Raw genomic sequence first — 24,232 nt, forward strand, 5'->3', positions numbered from 1 at the left:
TATATATATATATATAAATAGTATCTCTCTTTTCTTTCTTTCTTTTCTTTTGTTTAAACATATACATAACGTATCTTGTAAAAGTAAATAAAACTACACGATCTTGGGTTTCACGCGATCATTGATGAACGCTATGTGAGGTTTTATTGCGATTACGACGGGAAGGAGCGGAGATCTAGCGGGACATAAATATTCCTTATATGTTTCACAAGATCGCCTTTTTTCTTCTCTTTCAAATTTTAATTAATAGTCTCAAAAATTCCGACTTTCCGCCGCGATGCCGAATAACCTCCAAATGGACGGACACTTTTCAATCTTCAGATAAGAGTCACTTTAGAATCGCGAATAGTTCCTATCATCGTCCTTTAACAACAAGAAAACGCTTTATGCGATTTTTAATTAATCCTAGCAGATTCAAGATAAAAAAAATCAAAATGTTTAGATAATTATAGGTCTATTCAAAAAGTTCGTAAATTTTATTTTTAAAAGATTGCAGGCTTTACTTACAAACTGCTGATCTTTACCCCCTTCAAAGTTAGTCTCGACCCCAATGAATACACTGTAAGTAAAGTCTGCAATTTTTAAAAAATATAGTTCACGAACTTTTTAAACAGATCTCGTATATGGAAAAATATATTATGTATATATGTACTTTCAAAATTTTTTTGGAGTGGAATCTCACTTAGAGTGAAAATTGAGCCAGTTTTGGGAAAAGAGTGACAATTCATTTTAAAAGTTTTAGAGATATTTATAAATCAATTTTTTTCAAAATGGGAATTTTTTGGAATTAAGTTTCAAAATCTTTGTTTTTTATGTATTATGTATTAAATTTAATATTAAATCGAAAAATTTTATAATTCTATGAGTTGAACTTTTTAATAATCATCAGATACTACAAATTGTATTCATATATTTGTTTATTGTTGATTTAACATTTATTACATTATTTAACAAAATAAAGAATAATTTTAACGCAATCTACCGACTAATTCGAACTGATTCTGCTAAGATTAATATTTATTTCACGTATATTTAACAATCAGCGTTAGTTCAGACTAATATCTCACATATCCTACAATAAATCGATCGAGTAATTCATAAAAGAAAAATTTTTTTTCGCACCAAAATGCTTTGTTCATCATATAACATGTATGATATTAGTCTTAATAGAAGCTGATGTGATTACCGACTATGTGAACTAATTAAGAAATCTATCTCTCGATGCTTGCGAAACAGATTCAAACGATGTAACACGCGATATACTTGCGCGAACAAGTCCCTCGATTTGCGCAGTTCTATTAATTCCCTCGCATATGGAATACTGTAAACTATATACACAGTGCGGTGTACATAAGTAACGGTAATTTCACTCTTCCTTGCTTTCGTTTACGCCATTCCGCGTTCCTTTTTGTTTCATATTGTAGAACAATGTCATGGATAACAACAAGTTATAAACAAAAGAAAATTTAAAAAATTGCATCGCAATAAATTTTCTTGTTAATTTTTGAATGTCAATTTTAAAAGAGGACAGTCTAAAACATTTTTTTTCCACTTTTTATAAATTTCAAGTTATTCTGATTAAATTGTATTCTTACGAATTTTATTCAATCATCTATTCAATTTTCTTGAAATATGTCTTACCGTGCAAAATATACAGAAAGTAAACATATCATGAATTTGATGATAAGACTATTTGATGGAAAATGGAACTCATCACATCCCTTTCACATTCTATCTTTCCGATACAGAATCTGCTCTGCTCAACAAACGTGCTAGCATTTACTACATACAGTTTGCGACGAAACTCGATCACACATTTTCCTAAGTTTGTCACGGTTATCAATGGACCGACGGTTATCGATGGAATAACACTCGAATCATAGTCTGATCAATGCGACGTTACACAATCTAAAATTGCCATAAGTAGTTAAACATCAAAATCGCTGTTTGTTGCAATATTCGACAAAGTATTTTGATATTTGGTTAAGATCTTACGTCACGTTGGGCAAACAGTGATTTAAATGTTTAAGAATTTCACGAATTCACATTCACTTGACTCAACCTGCTGACATTCTCCGTGTGGAAGAATGTCTGTCTAATTAATCGATCCATGATCCTACCGAACCGATTCAGGACAGACTCGCGCTCGTTGTCTGCCACACTCGATCGGCAACGTTTCAACTTATGAGATCGCCGTTCTTACGTAACATCTCCAGATGCATCTCGTACTCGCGGGCTTTAAGTCTTAGCGAGGCGATGCTGTTGGTCCTCCTGTCGATGTCTGGTAAACCCACGCTACCCGTAGGTGAACTCTGCGGCGAGGTGGCTGTTGGTGGTGGTGGGGGTGGCGGTGCCACTGGGGGATGCGACAGAGCTATCGCGGAGGCAGGTGGGGGCGGGGGTGGCGAACCTCGCACCAACTTTGGCCGCGCTGCAGATATGTTCGCCAGCAAATTCTGAAAGGGAGACGAGTACGGCAGGGGCATGCCGGGTGGCAGCAGCGGTGGTGGGGCCCGATGATAGGGATGAGCGGCGTAACTACCGGGGAGGACCGGGCCATGACCCAACGGCGGATAGCGAAAGGCGTCGAAGGGCTTCCTGTGCGGGAAGTTGACCAGGTGGGCGAAGGGATTCGGCAAGGTCGGCGCCACGACCGCCGACGGTGGTGGGTACGGAGTGTACGGATGTGCCTGGGGCCCGACCTTCTCCTGCTTACGCCACTTGGCCCGCCGGTTCTGGAACCAGACCTGAAACACATGATGAACGAGCGGTCTGATTAGGCGCCGTGTCGTTCGTGGAAGGCTCTTAAATCGCGATAACAGTAGAGCCCGGAAGGATTCCTTTTTGCGTCCTTCGGAATCCTTCGCATTACGCAACGCAGTCGATATTTCAAATAATAACAGTACCACCAGTGATGATCAGCTGAGTGTTTACAGACGCGAACCGGTCAAGATATTCTGCAATTTTCTTATCGATTTTTTTATAACAAAAAAATTTAACACTACGTTCGTTTCCATTGTCGCTTTTTCTCTACGAATAATTTAATATTTTGTTATATATTTAATGTTATATTTAATAATATTTATAAAATAGCTTCTTATTATGAGTTTTGAAACCTTATAATCTTGATTGCTTTTATAATTATCGCAACGAACAAATAATAGAAGTAAAGATTTAGATCCCCTTTAAAAGTTTCAAGAAAGTCGTTCATTCGATTCCGGGTCAGAAAGGTATTCGATAGATACTTTCTTCCTTAGAAGTTGTTGATCTGTGAGAGTTCGAATTCCGGTTACAGTGACGCATTCTCCTCTTTTTCAGGAAGGTAGAGAACAGCGTATCATTACTGTCGATGCTCCAAGGAAACCGAATACTGCTGCGAGGCAGAGAGATCTCTGCCCGTTCACGTTTCTTTTCTACCTCCCTCTCTCTCTTTTCTTTCATCTGTCTCTCTACCTGAATTTTACGTTTCTCCTCGAAAATTAACAAAATATCGGCTGTCGTAAAACCGTTAGGTTAGCGATTCCTTGGCCCATTTTTCGTTTCTGGCAACTCGAGATACTCGGAATTGGTATCACTGCGTGTCAAATTTGCAATGTACATAATTTATAAATAAAGTATTATTAAGAATAAGTATTATTATTAGGAGAGGATGTAATACAAACATATGCAAATCATATTATTAATAGTACTGTGATAATACCAGAATTTTCTAGCTTCATGATTACTGTACAAATAGTACAGTAATTATTCAACTGCAATATTCAATTAATTATTGAATATTGCAGTTGAACAATTAGTGTACTATTTGTGCGGTAATGAAACTAGAAAATTATTGTAAATATACTGTTGGACTAAAAATAATATAAATGCGGGAATGTATTAGTAAGAATATACTAATTATCGTGCATGATTATTTGATATGAAATTTTAGTTTCTCCTTTTCTCAGAATTTGAATATTTTTATAATTTAAATATTTAAATTTTTAAACTAATTAAAATCTTAAATATTGTTTTACACATTTTGCTAGTTGTGACAAATGCAATAACCTCATTACTTATTTTAAAATGCTTTGCTCTATTTTATGACTTAAATGTTCTGCCAACAATTCGGAATTTGATGTCAACGTTAAATCTAAGGAGATTGAATTCTAATACTTGTAAATAGAAATTGGACAACCAATGCGAATCGCCGTTCGTGATGTGCGTTCACCAGGTTCCAGCACATTCCATTCCATTCCAACAAAAGGCTTCTTCGAAAAGACCCGGAGCTCTAATCAGTTCAGCGGAAATTCATTCCTTCTCTTTTCCCTTTTCCTGCCTCACTTTTTCATGCCTCTACCGTCCTATCTCTGGTTGTTGGGTCGATTTTATGCCGTGCGCGTCCCGACCGAACGCAAATAACATATCGCCGATTTCGTTTTAATATCAGGTCGCCCGAGAGAAAAAAAAAAGAAAGAGGAGATATGTCTCGTGACTGATCGCAATGACGAATGGCTTAGGACAACAACAATTCAACTTATCCAATCTCTCCGCGCGCGAGCACCTGCTGTGATTCCGGATTTTTTTATATCCATTGTTTCCGCGGTAAATAACGGCCGCGAATTCTGAGCGTGGCTCGTTACGTCGATTGTTTGACGAGTAGAACTTTTCGAGAAGCGGCCATCTATCCTGAAAACTATCCGGGTCTTTTATCGTTTCCGGTGAGGGAGATGTTTCATGTTACCGCTTCAGAAGCGCGACTCTCAAGATACTTCCAGCGAGAATTCTCGTCAGGTAATCGCGCGATAGTTCTCCATCTTCTGCAAACTTTCCTCGCTCTCAGACTGCCATTTCAACGAACTCTGGATTGAATTTCAATTCATTGTGTTTATTGCATGACTTCATTCTTCTAAATATACTATTCGATATATATTTTTTGATGCATCCATTCGCCTTTTGATTTCTAAATAAATCGAATAAATCTCTTGTAACATTAATTATTATCGTAAAGACATATACACAAATTAGGATATAAGATGACATAATATTGTTATTAGACTCTTTTTTTATTAAACTGACCGCTCTACATGAATTTCTATATTTCAAATTTCAGTCTTGTGAAACGCAGAACTAGACTAGTAATATCACAAATTAAATTAGCAAATAAGCATAAAACTGCAAATAATTTTATTGCGAGAAATATGTCAATTTAAATTGTGATACTACTCTAGTTCTGTTAGGATTACGTTTCAAGACTGAAAATTAAATTCAGCGCATAGTTTGCGGGATTCGATACAAGTATATATAAATTCACACGGAATTATTCAAGCATTCATTCTTTCATATCAAAGAATGACACGTCGCAGATATTAGAAAATGACGTTTCTCCTTTTCATTCTCTTCGTCGGCTATAAGGTCACGTAACAGAGGAGACCTTACACGGCTCGCTTGTATTTTTCCACATACGAGGAGAAATTCGCCTCGTTTTGCCGTCAACGTGCAAACTCTCGCGTCGAAATAGTACGACTGCGCGTTCCACATTGCCGCGACTCCGGCTCTCGGATCTGCTCCAGCATCACGGATTTAGGAATCAAAAGTACCGCCGAGTGATGTAGACACTCCCAATACGGTTCGTCACGGTGCGGCTTCGTCATCGTGCGGACGAGGATAGACATATGCCCGGATGACTTTGCGATTTGACGATCGGCCCGATCATTGGCTCGCCGATGACGCGGCGGCGGCGATTGCGAATGCGTTCCGTGAGATCTGTGGATCCCATCCTGGTAGCTCATTGTCGAAAAGAAGATTTCGATCGGTTTGCTCTATCTGTGATTTCGTTCTATCTGATATTCGGATCTGATCGCTTACGCACCACCACGATCGATTTTCGCTCGAAAAAGAAATAGTAAAGAGCAACGAAATAAAAATAGGATTATCTGAGATATTGTTAGTGATTTTAAAATCTTGTTTTCGTTCAGTAATGAGTTTCTATTCTAGGTACATTTAGATGCAATCCTCAGCATATATCTTTTATCAGGTATCGGGTTAACGCGACATTTAGAAATAAAAAAATAAAGTTCTAAAATTCTTACTTTTTATTTCATCATTTTAAAAGTACAATTTATTGTAATGAGGATATCGTTTTGAAAATATAAGCACAATGTAATTTACATAATTTTCACAATTTTTAAATATTTAGGCCTTCATGTTTTACTTGTTTTTTTTTACTTATTTCTAAATTTTTTCATTTCTTTTTATATTAAAAAAAATTTTTTGCGATACACTTGGAGCGACTCTTTGCAGTACATTAGTTGAAAAAGTTTGATATAGTATCAATAATATATTATAGTCTTTTTTCTTACATAATATTAAGTGTCATTTTCATTTTAGAAAACAATTTCATTATAATTATATTATATCTAATTATATTATGTGCATGTGTGTGTGTGTACAATTAATATCTCAATTTTAATGATTCGAACTAGACGTAATGTGTGTGTGTGTGTTCCCAATAATATCATTTAAATCAATCATTCTGCCAAGGGGCGAATCTATGTACGAGCGGTTAAAACGCGAGATTTACGATTGCGCAATAATCGATTACAATCCCCATATTTATATTTCGATTTTTGTTGTTCGAGGTGGAGGCTTCCAAGCCAAATGTACGCGTTCCGCGTGTACCGCCGCCCGCTTCGGAATCGCCTAGACACACAAGGAGATTAGAGACTCCTGGCATCGTTAGGGTTGAGCGAGGAAGGGGGATCACGGGTGCCAGGACCCCCCACAGCGAACAGGATTGCCCCCAGCAGGGCGCTAAACATCTCCGACTCTCCGCTTTTAAAACAAAACGTAACCACATCGCCCGCCGGAACCTACTCGTTTCGTGCTTAATCGTGCCGCATTAATTACAAGAACGTCGAGTACGTTCATTTCTCCTGTTTCTCCACTTCAATCTTTTCCTCTCTCTCTCTCTCTCTCTCTCTCTCTCTCTCTCTCTCTCTCTCTCTCTCTCTCTCTCTTACTGACGAAGAAGTTTTTCCCGCGCGTTCAATACGATGTGTATATAATAGATATCTTTTTCTTGGATGAATCTTCGAACCCTTTCAGATTTATAATCGCCCTTGTAATCGCGTATCTATTGAAGAACTTAACTGAAAATGATCTTGAGACATGATACGATTTAATAAATAGATCCTACAGTTAAGTACGAGTTAAGTGCTCGTTATATTAGATTTGTAATCGCGATTTAATTGAAGAACTCAGACGGAGTTTGTTTCGGAATTGGATTATGATGACAAAATATGTACATATATACATTTCTATAAAATATATCTCATTAATTGTAAAAAGTAAAATAGATTATTTGCTAGGAATAAAATATTATTTCGCCGTATTTAAATAAAGATTTATTTCAGTGAAATAAATATGTGGCTCGGAGTGAGCTGATACATTCGAAGCTGTATGGAAGCATTACAAGAAATATATGAACATTACTGCGGAGCCCTCACTTATCCGGTACTTTTAAATATTCACACTACGAAATAAATATATTTCTCACGAATAAATTTCTCACGAATAAATCTTTCTAATACACGAAATTTCGAGGAATAATTTAAAGCTGACAAAGCGTGACCTTGGTATTTTCCGCTGCGGCGCGCTGTTGTGTACTCGGAAGGTCGCCGCGTTATCATTCCTACGCAGTCACTTGAGTGAGCAGGTAGCGGCGCAAATAATTCATCACGGTCCGTATCCCGTGATCGATCATCCGCGTAATCAATTAACTTCTATATGATTAAAACGATCATTCATAGAAATAATCATTTTGCAAAAAGATGATAAAAGCAGATATTTTATTGTTGTTTAAATATTACGCTAGAATCGAATTGATGGGCAATAGGAATTATAATGTATCGCTCCGTTGTAATATGGACAAGTGATTATTCCTTTAATAATAGTTATATATTTAATATAGTTCGAAATTAAACCAATGAGAGTGAAATAAGTGAAATTTTACTTTCGGTCAAAGTGAATTTTCCAGTTAGTGTTTAATTGTTAAATAATATGTAAATTTTTGTAAAATATAGTTTTTAATTTTAATCTAAACGCGACGATTCGATTTGTCAGACTTGAAACAATTACAAACTAAAGCTAAAATATTAATATCTCAAATTATATTGATCGCCAATTTTAGTAATGATTCTAATGAGCATCTTAAAAACCTGTAAATAATTTATTACAAAAAATATCATTTCACAACCAGGGTTTGAATCTGGAAGTCTCGATTTTCCGGAGAACGTGTGTTCTTTAATAATACTTCAAATTGAGTAGATATGCCCGTCAACTAAAAGATTGCAACATTATTTTTCCGATGGATTTCGAAGGAATTCAGTCTTACTCGTAGAGCGATTGAACTGAAATCGTTAGATGTAATAAGTAAGAGAATCAATCGTTCGGTGAGCAGATTTCATTCCGAAACCACCGGAAAAAGTGTTGTAACCTTTTAGTTGACGATATACATACATCTCACATTGCGCTTTGGATTTTTCGTGGTTTTCATTTTAAAGTTGGTTGAAATTTGTACGTTGTCAATTTATGTAGTAACACACGGGTCATTGGCTCAAATAATTCAAGTAACGGAAAGTCGTGATACGTTGTTTATTTCTTACTAATATTTTGGATATTGCGCGTCGCGGGTGGGAATATCTTACAAAGTATCGTACACAATCGTTTTCGCGAGTGAGTGATTTTGTGTATGGTGCGTGTATTTGCAACGAAAAAATTTGAGAGGAGGAGGAGGCCTAGGAGGCATCGGGTGACAGCGGAGCAACCATGAGGTATAATTCATTTATATACTGTTATATTCGGGAATTATATCATTGTTTTATTAAGTGTTTTAAAAAAGCTGAAAAAAAATGTGTAATTATTACTTTTTGATATATTAATTATTTTAACCGTTATTATAATTGGACTATTGGTATTTTTATTTTACAGAATCTACAACGTAATTACGTTATAACTCCGCTGCTGCGCTTCGTATCGGTGAGTACCAATTAATTATCTTTTATTTCGATAGGAAATTACGCGGATCTGTGAACATATATTATATGTAATCCTATAAATCAAATATGTATCTCTATATAAATGAAAGAATATCTCTAATGTATGAAAATTCAAGTTAAAAACTGAAAAAGCATATTAGATAAATAAAAAAAAAAACCAACGTAACGTCCAATAATTATCTTATCATATATATATATATAATACACGAAATGTATACATTGTTTTTAAAATTTCCAACAATTTCAATGGGAAAAAAGAGAAAAGGGAGAAAAGATTGAAAGGTAGAAAGAATTAGCTTGTGAATATAAACATACGTGACAAACAGGTTTATTTCCTTCGTTTACTGGCCACCGAATTTACCGCGAAATCGATTCGGAGAAGTGTGACGTCTCGCGTGTACATCTCAAAAGACAGATGTCGAACGAAACGCATGATATTTTTATCCACAATTCCAGTTTTGCTTGCGCAAGTATTTTCTCGCTCATAGCAGAAGTTCGCGACTTGTCGATTATCTCGTCACACTCGGGGAGATCGTAAAAGTAATTAATAGCCGACGTTGCAACAACTGATAATCACTTTGCCTAATAGCAATCTGTTATTCATGCGAACGACTGGTTTCGTCGGCAAACGAGCCTGCAGGAAAGAACGATTCATTATTCATTGAGTTGTGCACAAAACTCGTACGTTCGATTAATAGTCAAATCAAAGGTTGAAAATTTATTTGTTTGAGAATTAGCGTTTCTCAGATGGACGTGTGCTGTCGTAGAAATATATTTTCACGTACACATACGTTTAATTTTTAAATAAACGTGGAAACGAAACATTTTTTTAAATCTAACAAACGCTCGATTCACGATAAAAAATACATGAAGCAGGTTTTATTTTAGATTAGCAAGCTTGGTTAAAACGCTGATAAAATGCGGCGCAGCACATTTCTATTTCTGAATCCGCAACGTGATTAAGTTAGCGGTAATCCGCAATTATCCGGTTAGATATTATTCTTTAATCTAATTTATCCTTTTATGTAATTAAAGTATGTCTTTTACGAGTAGTATTTTAATAGTTTTTAAATTGTTTCTATTTCATGTTGGCCTAGCTGATATTAAATAATTAATTAAGTCATTAGAATTCCTCTCTCCTTATCGATTCTGATTCTGGATTTAATATTTTTCGCAGTTTTTATTTATTACTTATTTTGATTTAATGTTATGGTACGCGTTTTACACTACATAATGCACCTTATAAATACGAATCAATGTCTTTAAAGTCTCTGCGATAAGAAGGCATTTTATCCTCAAACGATACTGCGTGTTTCATGAATTATTAATGATCGCCGATGATAGGTCATGTATCCTAATTTTTGTACGTTGATGCGTACAGGCGAAGTTTCGAGCGTCGAAAAAAATCGCGCCTCATTCTCCACGACGGTGTATTTGTCATGCATATTAATGACGGCTGATGAACAAGCGGCGACTGAATCGCCCGACAATCTAATTTTCGCGCGTTAAGGCGAGAGAAATTTGTAGCGTTTGCTTAAATCGTTCCTCATACAATTTATGAATGGGTTTATAATATCCGTCAATAAATTATTTAACGAATTTATCGGTATTATTATCCTTCAACAAAAACGTGAAAAAGTTTAATTACGCAATTATTTAATATCACACTGAAAAATTTGTGGTTGCAAATAACCGGAAGATTTCTGATTATATCAATCAGAATTTTGCTTCTCTCAACTGCAATTATAATAGATTCGATCAGAAAATTCTGATTTGTTCAATTTCAACCAGAATTACAATTAGCCAGACTTTTTCTAGTGCATCAATTGAAATATAAAGAGATAATAAAATGGGTAAAACGTTAAGTTTAGAACGGAAATAATTAACAAAAAAATGAAACATGAATAACAACCATTTAATGTTGACTTCAAAATTTTTCAATATCGTATCTCTTATGAGGCAGCTACGTGCTAAAGGGTTAAAGATACCGCGATTGAATAAGTGCGTCTAATTCCTCGAAACGTTTTTGTAAACCAACACGCATAATTCTGCTCCATTACGGCCGCGAGGGCAATTGACACCTATCGCGATTGAAAAGGGATGCAGTTTCGTGGAGCCGGTTATCTCGCCGCGGTCGAGCAAGAATGGCGCAAGGTCTCTCTCTCTCTCTCTCTCTCTCTCTCTCTCTCTCTCTCTCTCTCTCTCTCTCTGTACAGAGGTTCAGGGATTTCTGAAAATTATTAACGGCACCGCGCGGAATTACGGCAGGCGTGTCATTCCTTGGACGGAGCAGTGGTTCTCATCGCGTGCGCATCGTTGTATCGGGTAATTCCTAGCCGTCAGTAAATCAGCGATTTGTGGTGGACGGTGATGGATTTGCAAGTATAATGAAAAGTGCTGGGTTAACGTTAAAGGCATTGTGCTCTCGCGATGCGCGGGGGAAATAACAAGAAGATCGCATAGGGGCGCGCGAGTATGTGCGCCCGGAGCTAGCAAGGGATGGAGAGTGAAAGGACGAAGCGAGAGAAAAATACGCGTGGGCTTAAGGCGGTAGAGGGTAGGAAGGAAAAAAAAGAGTAAGTAAGTAAGTACCGAGAATAAATTAAACTAATTGAGCAAATTAGCCAGCTGTTCACGCAACGATGGCATAGGGACATGCTCTCCTCGGTAAGAAGTCATCGTCGTCACGCAGAAAACGTGTATCCGTACGCCCTTTTGAATAAACATGTAATGCAAGTTATATCTACGAAGAATAGAAAAATTGAATGCATAAATCAAATTTGATATTATCAAAAATTCTAATGAATGTCCAACATGATATCGGAATTGATAGATTACTTGATAGATTTAAACATTTTATCTTAAATTGATTTGTTAAATACATTTCATTGAATATTACACTGAGAAAAATTTCTGGTTGAAAATGAATAAAGTAGAAAATTCTGATTACATCAATCAGAATTTCGGTTATCGTAACTAGAATGATAATAGATTCAACCAGAAAATTCTGATTTGTCTATCTTCAATCAGAATTCCAATTAACGTAGTCAGACACTTTTCATTCCAGTATTGAATTCCGGATGATATTTCTTCGGAGACTGTGGAATGAGCTGAATGTTGTATGCAATTTATAATATTCCAAACAATATTCCAAGCGTATAATATATTTCAATCTGACTTAACAAGCTATTAACTTGTTATATGGTATGATCAATTTATTAAGGAAGAGTTGCAAAATTCACATTAATTTTTTTAGTTATTTTGAAAGATTACATCATAAATTTATAAAACATAATATAAATTTATTTATATACATTGATTGTGTTCTGTGTGATGTTTATTGCAATGTTTTATCTTTTTATACAGTTCTCTTTTATATGATAATAATTATACGTATGTAAAAAAAATAAAAATAAAACATTAAAATATCTTGCAGAACGAAGCATTAATCAGATGTAATAAAAATGGATAAGAAGTGATCAATAATTTAATGTTAAGTATTTCAATATTCAAATGTATTCGGATCGCATGATTACCGTTCAAACATAAGCAAAAATATTATTAAAGTTTAATAGCGGATGATATCTCTAGCATTGATTAATTGCGAATGTCTTTAATGATCAATTTACAATATCATTCAAATATAATAAAGTCAAATATCAAGAAGGTTATTTCTTGCATTCGATATACACTATTGATAGATATCTATCTAATTTATTTCACGCAATAACATTGTTGCGGACGAGTTCTTCTTTTTATAAATTTAATAATTAATGAATAATTATGTTGATTATAAATATTTAATATTTACTGACGTCAATGTTTAGAATTAAATTATTGATATACAAAGCATAATAACATCAGATTATACTTTTGCTATAAATAGTTATCTACTTGTATATATTCATACGTACATAAGTTTTTTCCGTTACGTAAATGTTTCATAAATATTCCGATGGATAATTAAATTCAAGATCAGAAATTTTTCAGTAACAATGAGCGCAGTAATCGTTTAAATGTTCCAATAGACAATCGCGTGTCCAATAATTTTTTAGTAATAACGGGCACTTTGAAAAGGGTTGAGCAAGTAATTAAAGACTCATGATCGGCGATTTGTATATGTTGCTCGAAGGGTATCGCATTTCGCCATACGGGTAGGCAAATTACAGGTGGGGATACGTGACCGCGTGGAGAACTTAAATAATTCTTAAGTAATTCTTCGCGCGCGCTCGCGGGCTTCAAAATTATTATCCAAACGAAATGTCAGAGGATACGGGATAATTGTTGTTGCACAAGAGACGTGCGATATTTTCGCTTTCGCGCCAAAGAAGACGCCTAACTACATTATTACCGCCAATTATTGCCTCATTTTTCCAAACAGACAAACTTTGACGCACGCAGCTGCTTATTATTCAAATGATTTCGAAGTTATGCCATAATATGTCAATATATATATAATTAGAGATAACTAATCAATTTTAATTTGACACGCTATTATTTTTACTTAAAGAGCATCAGGCATTTATCTATCCGTTCGTATAAATGTACGATTTAATAGATCTTAACCTTTTTTTAAATTTGAATAAACTTATAATACGCTTTTATTTATGAAATAGATTCTTACGTCATTTGAAAAATTAATTGAAAAAATTAAAGCTTGCAAAGAAAAAAAGTAAAGTCTTATTATATGGTACATATATTGAGAGATAAATTTTACTACTTGCATTTAATAACTGTATCAGAAATGAGTCTGTAATTTATCTATATGCCACCTTATTTAATATTTCGTTTTACGCAAAACAACATTAAGAGATTCCACTGACCTGTATCCGTGCCTCCGTCAGGCCGATCTTCATGGCGAGTTCCTCCCTAAAAACAAAAAGGAAGGTAATCATTAACACAAGAAAAAGGAACCAAGGCCGCATATAGCCGCGGGCCTATTTGCGCGTGCGAATTATCCGATTCTGTTATTGCGATAAACTCGAGTTAACGGAGTGTGAGCTTCGGCGTCAGTTCAGAAATTATTACCCAACGAGTGTCCCGAAACAGTATCTACTATAAGCGGTAATAAAATTATAATATTTGCCAATTTTAATGACTTTTCTAAATATCATATATACGTACACAATATATGCATCTTTTATCTCTTTAATAATTATATAACAATTAATTATTTTATTGAAGAATCATTGTGTTGTTTCATAATGGATGGATGTAACAACTCGACTTGAACTTATTCACGTTCAATCTTAAAAAAGTTCTCATTATGTTATTTATTATTGTATTAGATGGACGGACATCGTTCATCTTCTTAGAGATAATAACTTTACATAAAAGTATCTTTAATTGTTTAATTGCTTTATTGTCGTTATTATTTCTGAATAATAGTCAGTACTTTGTACTGAATTATTATTGCATACGCTCTCAAGAAGTTAAACGTAAACTTTACAATATTTTAATGAATGATACATCCTTTTGTTACTCTTTTTTTTCTTACTTTACGTAATTAAATGTACATCTAAACGTTTGGGCAGTTAACGAAGTAAATGCACATAATTGCAACTGTAATTATTATCTCCCTTGAGTACGCGATTTATTATTATACTTAAGAATGCGTAATTCAACGAAAAAATCATTTAGTTGTCTTTTAATAACGTTGAGAAATAGCGGTTACAAATATGACCTCGTATCATATCCGTGAGAAAATCACAGAAACCGTTCTACGAAATAGTCAGTCTGTCTCGTAAAAACGCGCGCGTTCATTATCTTAATTAGTTTTGCATCCGAAGCAGATTAGCCGATATAACAACGCACGATGAGCATTAATTGCATTATGTATCTCGCGGCATTATGTGTGATTTTCCGTTGGATTGCTACTTGCACGAGCCGTTGTGACGAAAGCTATTAATATGTTATCTATTACGAGACGATCAGAATCCGTGGCGACCGCGCCGTCTTGGCTCCGGCAAGCAGATAGAATCTCATTTTATATAGGTGACTGCGCTCCTCAACGGCGTATTACGAATACGATTATCCGTAACTAATTGACCGGTCCAACGCAGCGGTAATGACGAATAATTATTAGCTCGTGATATTTTACATAACGTCGATCGTGTCATACGCTGTACCAGTCGTTTCCTTTCCGCTCGATTGAATTTCGCATCCTTCGCTCGCGGGCGCATATAACACGAATAATCTCATATATATTACGTGATACTTTTCTGCAAGCGTATACGGCGCTTGCTTCGCATAAAATCGTCTCCCGTCGTCTCCTGTTGTCTAGAAATCCGAATCGCACAAACGCCGGAGGTTACCGATTAAGAAAGAAACACACAGAAAAATAATAATTCTATTCAATAACAAAAATTCAAAAAATCAGATCACCTGATTTTTTGGGGATTTTTTGTCGTTGAATTTGAGGGAGTCGGTAAGAAGATTACATTATTATTGTTTGGAATAATTCTATTGTTAAGAAAAGTAAATTACAACTCAATTTACTTTCTTTCTTTTAATTATAACGATTATTTTTACCAAAGAATATTTTCTTGATAATGTTAAAATATTACTCATTACAAATTTGAGAAAACTTCATTATTATGTACTCAAAACAAGTTTATTTTCTTTTGAAAATTATTATAAAAATTGTTCGAAGAAGCGACTTTATATAATAACCAAATTGAATTTGTTTTAATTTAATAATCATGACTGCGTAAAGCGTAGTATTAAGCTCACTAAGATTCAGAGAGAGAGAGAGAGAGAATATATCTTGAATAGAAAGATGCTTGTGATAGATTTGCGTATATAAGATAAATGTCTAGTTATTAGTGGACAATTAGTGAACATAACCCAATTCGTTAAATTCGGATAAAGTGATACACAAAATTTTAAATATTAAGCTTTTAATGATATGTACTCTAGATAAATTTGTTTATAAAAATTTAATTAAAAATTTAAAACGAATTTAGTTAGAATTGTACATATTATTAAAAGTTTAATATTTGAAATGTTTTTTGTGCAACAATTGGTTCATGTCCACTAACTGGTACATTTATCTTATGAACTTTTGAAACAAATATTTCAAAGTATTATTATTTGCATACAGCAAGTATTTTTCTGTGTGTAGAAAATATTATTTATAGATGTTATAATCTATAATCTAAAATCATAATAATATAGCTACTTATTACGAGTGCATGGACATGCATTAGGAATTACGAAGCGTTACGCTGTACGTGAGCATGAAGTGACGAAGACTTTCTGTTTTTGCTTAAAAGGATGCGTATGTCACAAATGTACCCTATAATTATAATACATTCGTTAAGAGTGTAGATTAGATTGTAAGAAAAGTAGTACAACTATGTTCAAGGAAACAGAGGAAATTAATAGTCATCGACTTTAATAATTAAATTCCTGTCGGTTGATTTACGTTGGTTAGGCGATTGCTCTCGCAGGATGTTTCCAGTAAAGATAATAACCCGTATAAATCGCCGCTTGCATGATTTCACCGGAAATTATGCGAACGCATTCTCAATTTTTTTTCAACTGAGAACGAGGCAAACTGAAGGCGCGAAGGAATCATTACGAGGCAGGCGTGAATCATGACGGGTGTCGATAATTCATCTCGCACGTTGAGAATTCATTCATTCCGGAAATATTAGCGATTTTCGCCGTTGTTGCGTTAAAGGAACCGAATGGCGGCGATCGTGCAATCGAGTATATCCGGCGGCGAGTAGAAAACGAAAGAAGAAGGAAAGAATGAATCGGTCAGTGAGGCACCCCGCCGGGCGTCTCTCATCTTGCAGGCAAATTGCCCAGATGTTCCACGAAATCGCGAGGAAATCTCGGTGATTATGCCGCGCACAGAAGCTCTTACGTCCGATCGTCTTGGATCTCGTGTTTAGCTGCATTTCAGCCTTCAGACGGTAGCTTCCGAAATTACAGGGATTTCAGGACGAGTCCGAAGATTGTGGCCATGGTCCACGGATTCGTTCGATTCACGTCGCGTCAATTTTATCATCGTTCGCTCGGATGCTCGTCCAATCTGATCGTTGCATCCGAGCCGAAATCCTTCCGTTCTTCCGATTGATCCCTCGTACGAGAAACATCTTTTCAATCTAAATCGTATTTTTAATTTTATATTAATATTTTTACTGTAAAAACTGTGTCATTTTACAATTATTAACTACAAGAAAATAGTTTATATCTAATAATTAATAATTGTCGCTTCGGACTTTACTTTTGTTGTCTTCAAATTGAGTTTAGTACCATTGCTAAATAAATCGCAAATTTCTGTAAAGCGTTTTGCGATAATAAAGATAGCTATATCTAACAATAAAACAGTCTAATATCTAAAAAGTTTTGGAAAATTAAATCATTGGTGCTACGAGTATCACTGGACACTGTTAAATCTTAAAAGAATAATAATAATAATGCATTTCTTGAGTTAAATAATAGTTTGTTATTTTTAGCTTCTATGTGCGTCAAAATGTAAATTTATTATTACAGTTTATTTCTGTGTGGTTATAGGTAAACAATATTTATATATTAACATACATGCATTTACATTATAGTAAATGATAAACTAAATTTGAGTCAAGTTTAATACATTTTCTTAAATCAAATTATTTAACTTCATTATATTAGTAAAATTAAGTCTGTTCTTTTTAGCTGAATTTTTTTGCACGGTTTATTTTTTTTACTTTTTTCTCCATGCGGGAGAAAAAGAAGAGAAAAGATAAACAAGAAATTGAAAGTGCACAAGAAATTCAACTAAAAACAGACCTAAGATCTGAGTAAGAGACCTAGGAGCAGTGATGACTACAGAAATAATTAGAGAAATTGTATATAGTTTAACATTATAAACATATAACAATGGAGAATTAGTAACTTCCTTAGAATTTAATTCGCCAAATTGAGTTTATCAAAAGTTTATTCGATGAAGGTAATCATTACCAAAATAATGGAACGATTTATCCATTGATTAATCATCCAAAACGATCCTCATCGTATATCGCGTATCGATCGGTAATTGCAAAGCGTATTCACGTCGTCAAATCATTTTTGATGGCCCGCGTACCGACTTATGGAGGAAACGTAACTAGAAGACGCGAGTTCGTATACTGCTGCAGTACTCTCTGATTACCCGTTGTCGTGCGCTAATGACTACTCTGGTGAACATAGTTGCAGACGGTAATTCGTACCTGCTACCAGGCGGCTCGGCTTCGTTTTCAATGAAACGCAGAGTATGAAAGCGCGCACCTATCAGCTGCTTCTCACGAAAAACAGGCTTACGCTGTGAACGATAAAATTACGTGTAGTACGTGATTTCTCTCTCTCTCTCTCTCTCTCTCTCTCTCTCTCTCTCTCTCTCAGTTACATCTGATTATCTGTATGACTCACAAATACGAATGAATCAAGACTATAGCATATATTCTACTAGTCACAAATTAGATACTTGATAATGTCAGAAACTTCCTGCACGGTTATTTTAAGTGATATAAAATTTTATATTTTATTTTTTTCCAGTGAAAAGTATAAAATATAGAATCATAAATATAGAATCATAAAAGTACTACAATAGAACTGTTGGAGATTTCATATTCAGACGCTTTCATAAACTTCTATTGTGCCTTCGAGGATGAGGAAAGTGGTTTATATCGTTGTTCCGCCTAACGATTCAAATGTTTTATCTGTCTCGTAATCTTTGCGTCACTTCTGACCACTCGAGCACGATATAATCTTTATAGATATGTGCATTACACGCACGGGTGCGCGAGCGCGGACAAAACGCACACCGTTGAAGAGGTGGACGAGTGCTCAGGCACCTTGGGGCCTGGCGAGTAATAATAATTTAGCCTTTCCCTTTTTCTCTCTCTCTCTTTCTCGAGGCGCGTTCGCCAACGTCCTTCTGGATTTAATAAGATCACGAAATTTCGCGGTTAGACGGGCGTCCCTAATTACACCCGCCGTTCACCGAGACTCTCAGTTACCCTCGATTCGCGTATCATTATTATTACGTATCCCTCTCCTAACTCCCTCGTCCACGGTGTGTCCTTGCCATGGGAAATGCGCGAGCTTCGGAAAAGTCGCTTCTGACGGGCACGTACGGGCAAAAGATTAGTCGCGCATTCGCGACTTAATGGGAAAATATGAGACCATGATGAAAACCTCGTGCAAAGATCAGCAAAGTCTCCGTTACATGTCCTAGTATTCAATCTGAAATTCCTTTGTGATTAATCCGTAAATTCCACCAATGTAAAAGGCACTTATTAGACGAAGCTAACGAGATCTTGCGTTGTACATTTTCAATTCTCAATTTTGAAACTCAGAGCACTTATTAGTCTTGACATTTTTTTATGAAGTGAAATTAATCTCATATTCGTCAGAATCATAAAAATAATATAAATTTAAATTGTAATCTATTATTATTACTGATTAGTATTATTGATTACTGTTTATACAAAACAAGGTAGACATGTATAGCTAAAATGACATCAGGAAGAAAAGAATTAATATATCCTGCTTTATATTATACACGTAAGACATTACACATATGACGGAAAACACGTTTCTTTCTCATTATGGAACACACCTGATCTATAATTAACGTATAGCCACTACGTTCACACGCGTTGAAAAATAGAACATGACTAATCGCCGATTAATTGCATCAATACGATAATAATCATAGATTCTTTTGGTATCCGGTTGTACGATTCCGCGGTGTATTACGCGAGTTTCTCGAGCTTCGAGCGAGAGATCGACTTTCACAGATTTGGCGAACAAATTGCCTCGCGCAAATAATCCGCAACAAAATACATTCTCCGAATCGAAATATTATATACCGTCGCTGAAAGGAAGTCCTTCCTGTCCTGTCCTGTCCTGTCCTGCGCAACATTGCGAAGTCATAGTAATCGGACTGCGAGGCGCGAATGGATTTGCCATTTCGCAACCGCACGGTAGTATAGCGCGAGAACCCACGGCCGGCATCAAAAGAGACCGCTAAGTGGATTAAAGGCAAGTTTCTTCGTCATCTTCTTCTTCTAGTTTTCCTTTCTTTCTCTGTCTCTACCTTCTCTTCCTTTGCTACTCCCGTCGCGGCATCCTGCCGTTCTTATTTGCTCCTGCCTCGGCGCGAGAAGTCCTTCGCTGCAACCGCGCTTCGTCAGAAGTCACGGACGAAGGAAGATAATTTACTTAACTTACGTTTAATCGTGTTTGCGCGCTTATTTATTCGCATCGTTTGCGTCAACATTTGAATTTAATGCGCTTGGAATTTAATTCGATGACGAAATGATAGTGATTAATCACGACTCGCAATCACACGTTTAATGCGTGTGAAGGTTAATTAATTTTCTTTTGTGGAAAATATATTATTTAAAATGTTATTTAAAAAAAGAATCGACATATGTTTCATAATTTTTTTTTGTTTCTGCAATATTAGAGAGAGAAGTTGCTTTCAATAGTATTGAAAAAAAAAAAAAAGAAACATTTATAGTCCAAGGTAGTACACACACACACACACACATATATACTCGTATATATATATATATATTGCGTATTATTTATTAACTTTATTAACTTTCTAATACCCGTAAATAAATTATTCTCTTCTTTTGTTATTACATAATATTATATAATTCGATCTCGTACCAATAAATTACTGTGTAATTCTCGCTTCCATGCAATTCAGAATCGATTCTTTCTCGTTCGATCCACGTGCTGTGGTGACCACAGTATGCATACGATTCGCATCTCAAATACATATCTTGAGTATTACGGAGATGATTATATTATCGTTACGAGAAAATACGAGAGAATCGAATTGAGATGGCGAAAAGAGACAGATCGCTGGGGAAAAGAGTGAACGAGACAGGAGAGACAGAGAATGCGCGCGGGTGCGTGAATGACATTGCTGGTATGAGCAAGAGGCTTGGCGCGCGAGTAATTTGAGTAATTACCGCACAATTACATTATCTAATTAACCCCGGAGGTCGGAACAGCCGCCAGTTACCGCGACGTGGCGGCCGTGATTGTCTCACTCGTGGCGCAATCACAATTATTATTGTTTAACACGCGCGGCATGAAAGCATTGAATTTACAGAAATCTGAATTCGCAGAATTTTTCACGGAGTTGATAATAAAAACCTGCAGTTCTATTTTAGTCTTATTTTTTTTTAAAGGTAATTTAACTATTAGAAAATCTCTCTCTCTCTCTCTTCTCTCTTTTATATCGCGAATATAACATGATTAATTCAAAAGAATTAAAAATACCAAAGGCGTTTTGGTATAATCACATATATGTGATTATTATTAATTACTATAAATAATCGTGGGCACAATTTGCTATGCGATTAATCGATTCGTAGAAATATATTCGAGAGGAAGTCACGGCATTATTGTCCTTTTTCTTCCTTTTTTTATTATTCTCGTTATATATACTAAGCAATCGTTTCCTGTGATCGCGCCAATCGGCCTGCAGGCCTTATACACGTTTTTTTTTCGGGAGTTAAATCCAAGTTGAGTTCCGGGGTTTTCTATCTTCTCTCCAGATTAATGGCGAGTTACTGGGTATTATTCTGCTGTCATTAAGTTATTATTAATGACAAGATGTAATTGTTTTGCCATGGCACATCCGGGACAATCTAAATGATGAAATATTTTTTAGTCACCTTAGGCGATACGTTTCTTTCCAATTTAAATTTTGCGTAAAATATTTCTTTTGTAACACGATGAATAAAATATTAAATAATTCTCTGAAATTAATGGTAATTGCTTAAAGTTATAATTGATAAGTTAAGTTACATTATAATTTTATCAATACTCGTATTTTTTAAAGTATTTTAAAAAATTATTGGTCGTAGAAACATTTTGTGTCGTTAAATTAGATCGCAGTCTTTTATCATTTTTATATTCCGAGATTGTTAACTTCTATAGAACATTCTCGTCGAAAGAGAATAAAAGGAAATCATGCACACTCGCACACGCACACATAGTCAATTTATTTATTGCGTGTAACTTTTAAAAGGAGCTTAGTGTCGAGTTTTATATACATAAAATCTAAGCACACAAACAAATGTGTGACACAATCTATGTGCACTGTAACGGTTGCGTTGAATAAACAAGTCTTGGAATTTGCTATTTATCTTGACATAAATCACATATTGTAATTATCTCTACATAATTTGTATTTGCGTAAGTCGATGTACTCTCTGATAAATTTAAGGTCTAATAAAAGACTTGTTAATTATACTTACAAAGTAGTAGCGATATCAACATGTGATTGATAAAATCATGAAACAAAAATTAGCCACGTCTTTGTCTTTAATTAGTGTCGATTACTATCAACATTCCGATAAATATTATTATAAAAACTATTTATTATAAAAGTTTTCACATTGTAATTAGAGATATGGCTAACATATATAATTTATACGAATAAAATAAAATACGCACCGACATATTAATACTATATAGATAGATAGAGAATAAGTAAAAGATACATTAACAATACTAAATATAAAGAAAGTATTTGATAGATACAATTAGCTAAGCAAATTTTTGATTATATGATAGCAATCATATATATTCTCAGGGGCAAGAGAGAATAAAATGGAATATTGCAGAGAATAAAAAATTGAACTTAAAGAATAATCAAGATGACATAAAACGACAAGAAGATGTTCAATAAAATATACATTCCTACGATTGAAATATCAGAATGAACAGAGTTTATGCACACACGATCGTTATCTATAACGTGACGTAAAAAAAGACAGGGCAACAAAATTCGTCGATGAAATTCGAGCCTCGGTAATAATAAGCGACGTCCGAAGCTTCTCGCCTTCCTTATACGTCATCCAGAAAGACGCGCCTCTTTATGCGCGGTATCGATAATGTTTAATAACGAATCGCGCCGGCCGGACAAGTAATTCGCACTGACGAGGGGTGACAAGCGGCTTTTGCCGCTCGCATTATTCTCGAGCAGGATCCGCGGCCGTGCGCGCATACCTGCCGTGACCGCTACCTTTGTGAGGAGCGAGGCGAAAGAGAGAAGCCGGTAGCCGGCTGCGTAATGCGTGCGTAATGCGCGCTTAATACGCGTACGGCGTGGAGAGCCAATTACTGATTGGCCACACTACCGCCAATCGGATGAGGGATGGACCCCGGTAAACCTGTACTCTTCGATCTCCTTTGCACTTCGCGAGACGAAGCCCTTCGTCCTGTTCGGCCTTGCAGCCCGTCTTCGAGGAGAGACGATTCCGAGTCCCGAGACAGTCTAACAATCTTTTTCGTCGCTTCGAACGGAATCCGAATAGGCAGGATAGCATAGGCTCGAATCGTTGACAGTAATAAAATGCTTAGAATGCACACGGTTCATAGATCAAGTAGAAATATTTTCAGTTCATTGTTTCATAAAGAAAAAGATTTTTTTTCATATTTAAACATTTAAACATTTTATGTGTATATTTTAAGAATATTTTTCGAAGCTTTGACTCGCAGGCTTCTTTCACTTTGATATCGTAAATCATATTTTAATACCATTCTGGGAATTAAAGTATGAAGCAATTAAAATTCGAAATAATAAGATGTAATAAAATCATAAACAGCAAAAATTTGTATTAAGTAAATATATCTGTAGTTACTTCATATATTCTTTTATAAATTTTATCTCTTTATTAATATATTATCTCAAAAGGAACAACAAAATATCTGTAAATAGAAGAAAAAAACTTTTATAAATTTTTTAACAAAAAGAAAAATTTTTTTTAACTATTGATTTTTTAATTATTGACTTTTTTAAATATATAATATAAATATTCTGTATAAATTTTTATCCGTGGTTCACCATGCTATTAATATACTCTTTCATAATGAAGCAATGACCGAGTGAAAATAATGAAAAGAAGGCTTATATCGACTTTATGTCATTTAACGGTGACGAAGATCCAATGCCGCTTCCGTGGGGCGAGGTAACATCGTTCACTAATTAACTCCGGAAGGCACTAATCTTATTTGTTGAGAAACGAATAACGGGTCGGCGGCGTTTCTAATCGGGAGCATGACTCGTCGTCGGTCGATTAATGACAGGAGGAGTTGCGGGTCCTGGACGCAGCGGAGAGTCCGGGACTAGAGGAGGACTTAGAATCGCGGTGGAAAGAAGAAGAGGGAGAGGAGAACAGAAGAAGAGACCG

General features: G+C 35.3%; 1 protein-coding gene across 1 annotated transcript in view; it reads right to left on the minus strand.

Moving 5' to 3' along the window:
* Positions 1 to 1,646: 1,646 nt before the first annotated feature.
* The window catches only part of LOC108753695 (homeobox protein aristaless-like), a 134,565-nt gene continuing 111,979 nt past the window's right edge, over positions 1,647 to 24,232 (minus strand). Inside the window, exons 3-4 of the mRNA XM_018495533.1 lie at positions 13,862 to 13,907; positions 1,647 to 2,747 (exon numbers count right to left, since the gene is read on the minus strand). Of these exons, the coding sequence (XP_018351035.1) occupies positions 2,178 to 2,747; positions 13,862 to 13,907 (616 nt within the window). The 3' untranslated portion in view covers positions 1,647 to 2,177. The remainder of the gene's footprint in view (positions 2,748 to 13,861; positions 13,908 to 24,232) is intronic.

Source organism: Trachymyrmex septentrionalis, unplaced genomic scaffold (genome assembly GCF_001594115.1).
Source record: "Trachymyrmex septentrionalis isolate Tsep2-gDNA-1 unplaced genomic scaffold, Tsep1.0 scaffold70, whole genome shotgun sequence".
Taxonomy (NCBI): Eukaryota; Metazoa; Arthropoda; class Insecta; order Hymenoptera; family Formicidae; genus Trachymyrmex; species Trachymyrmex septentrionalis.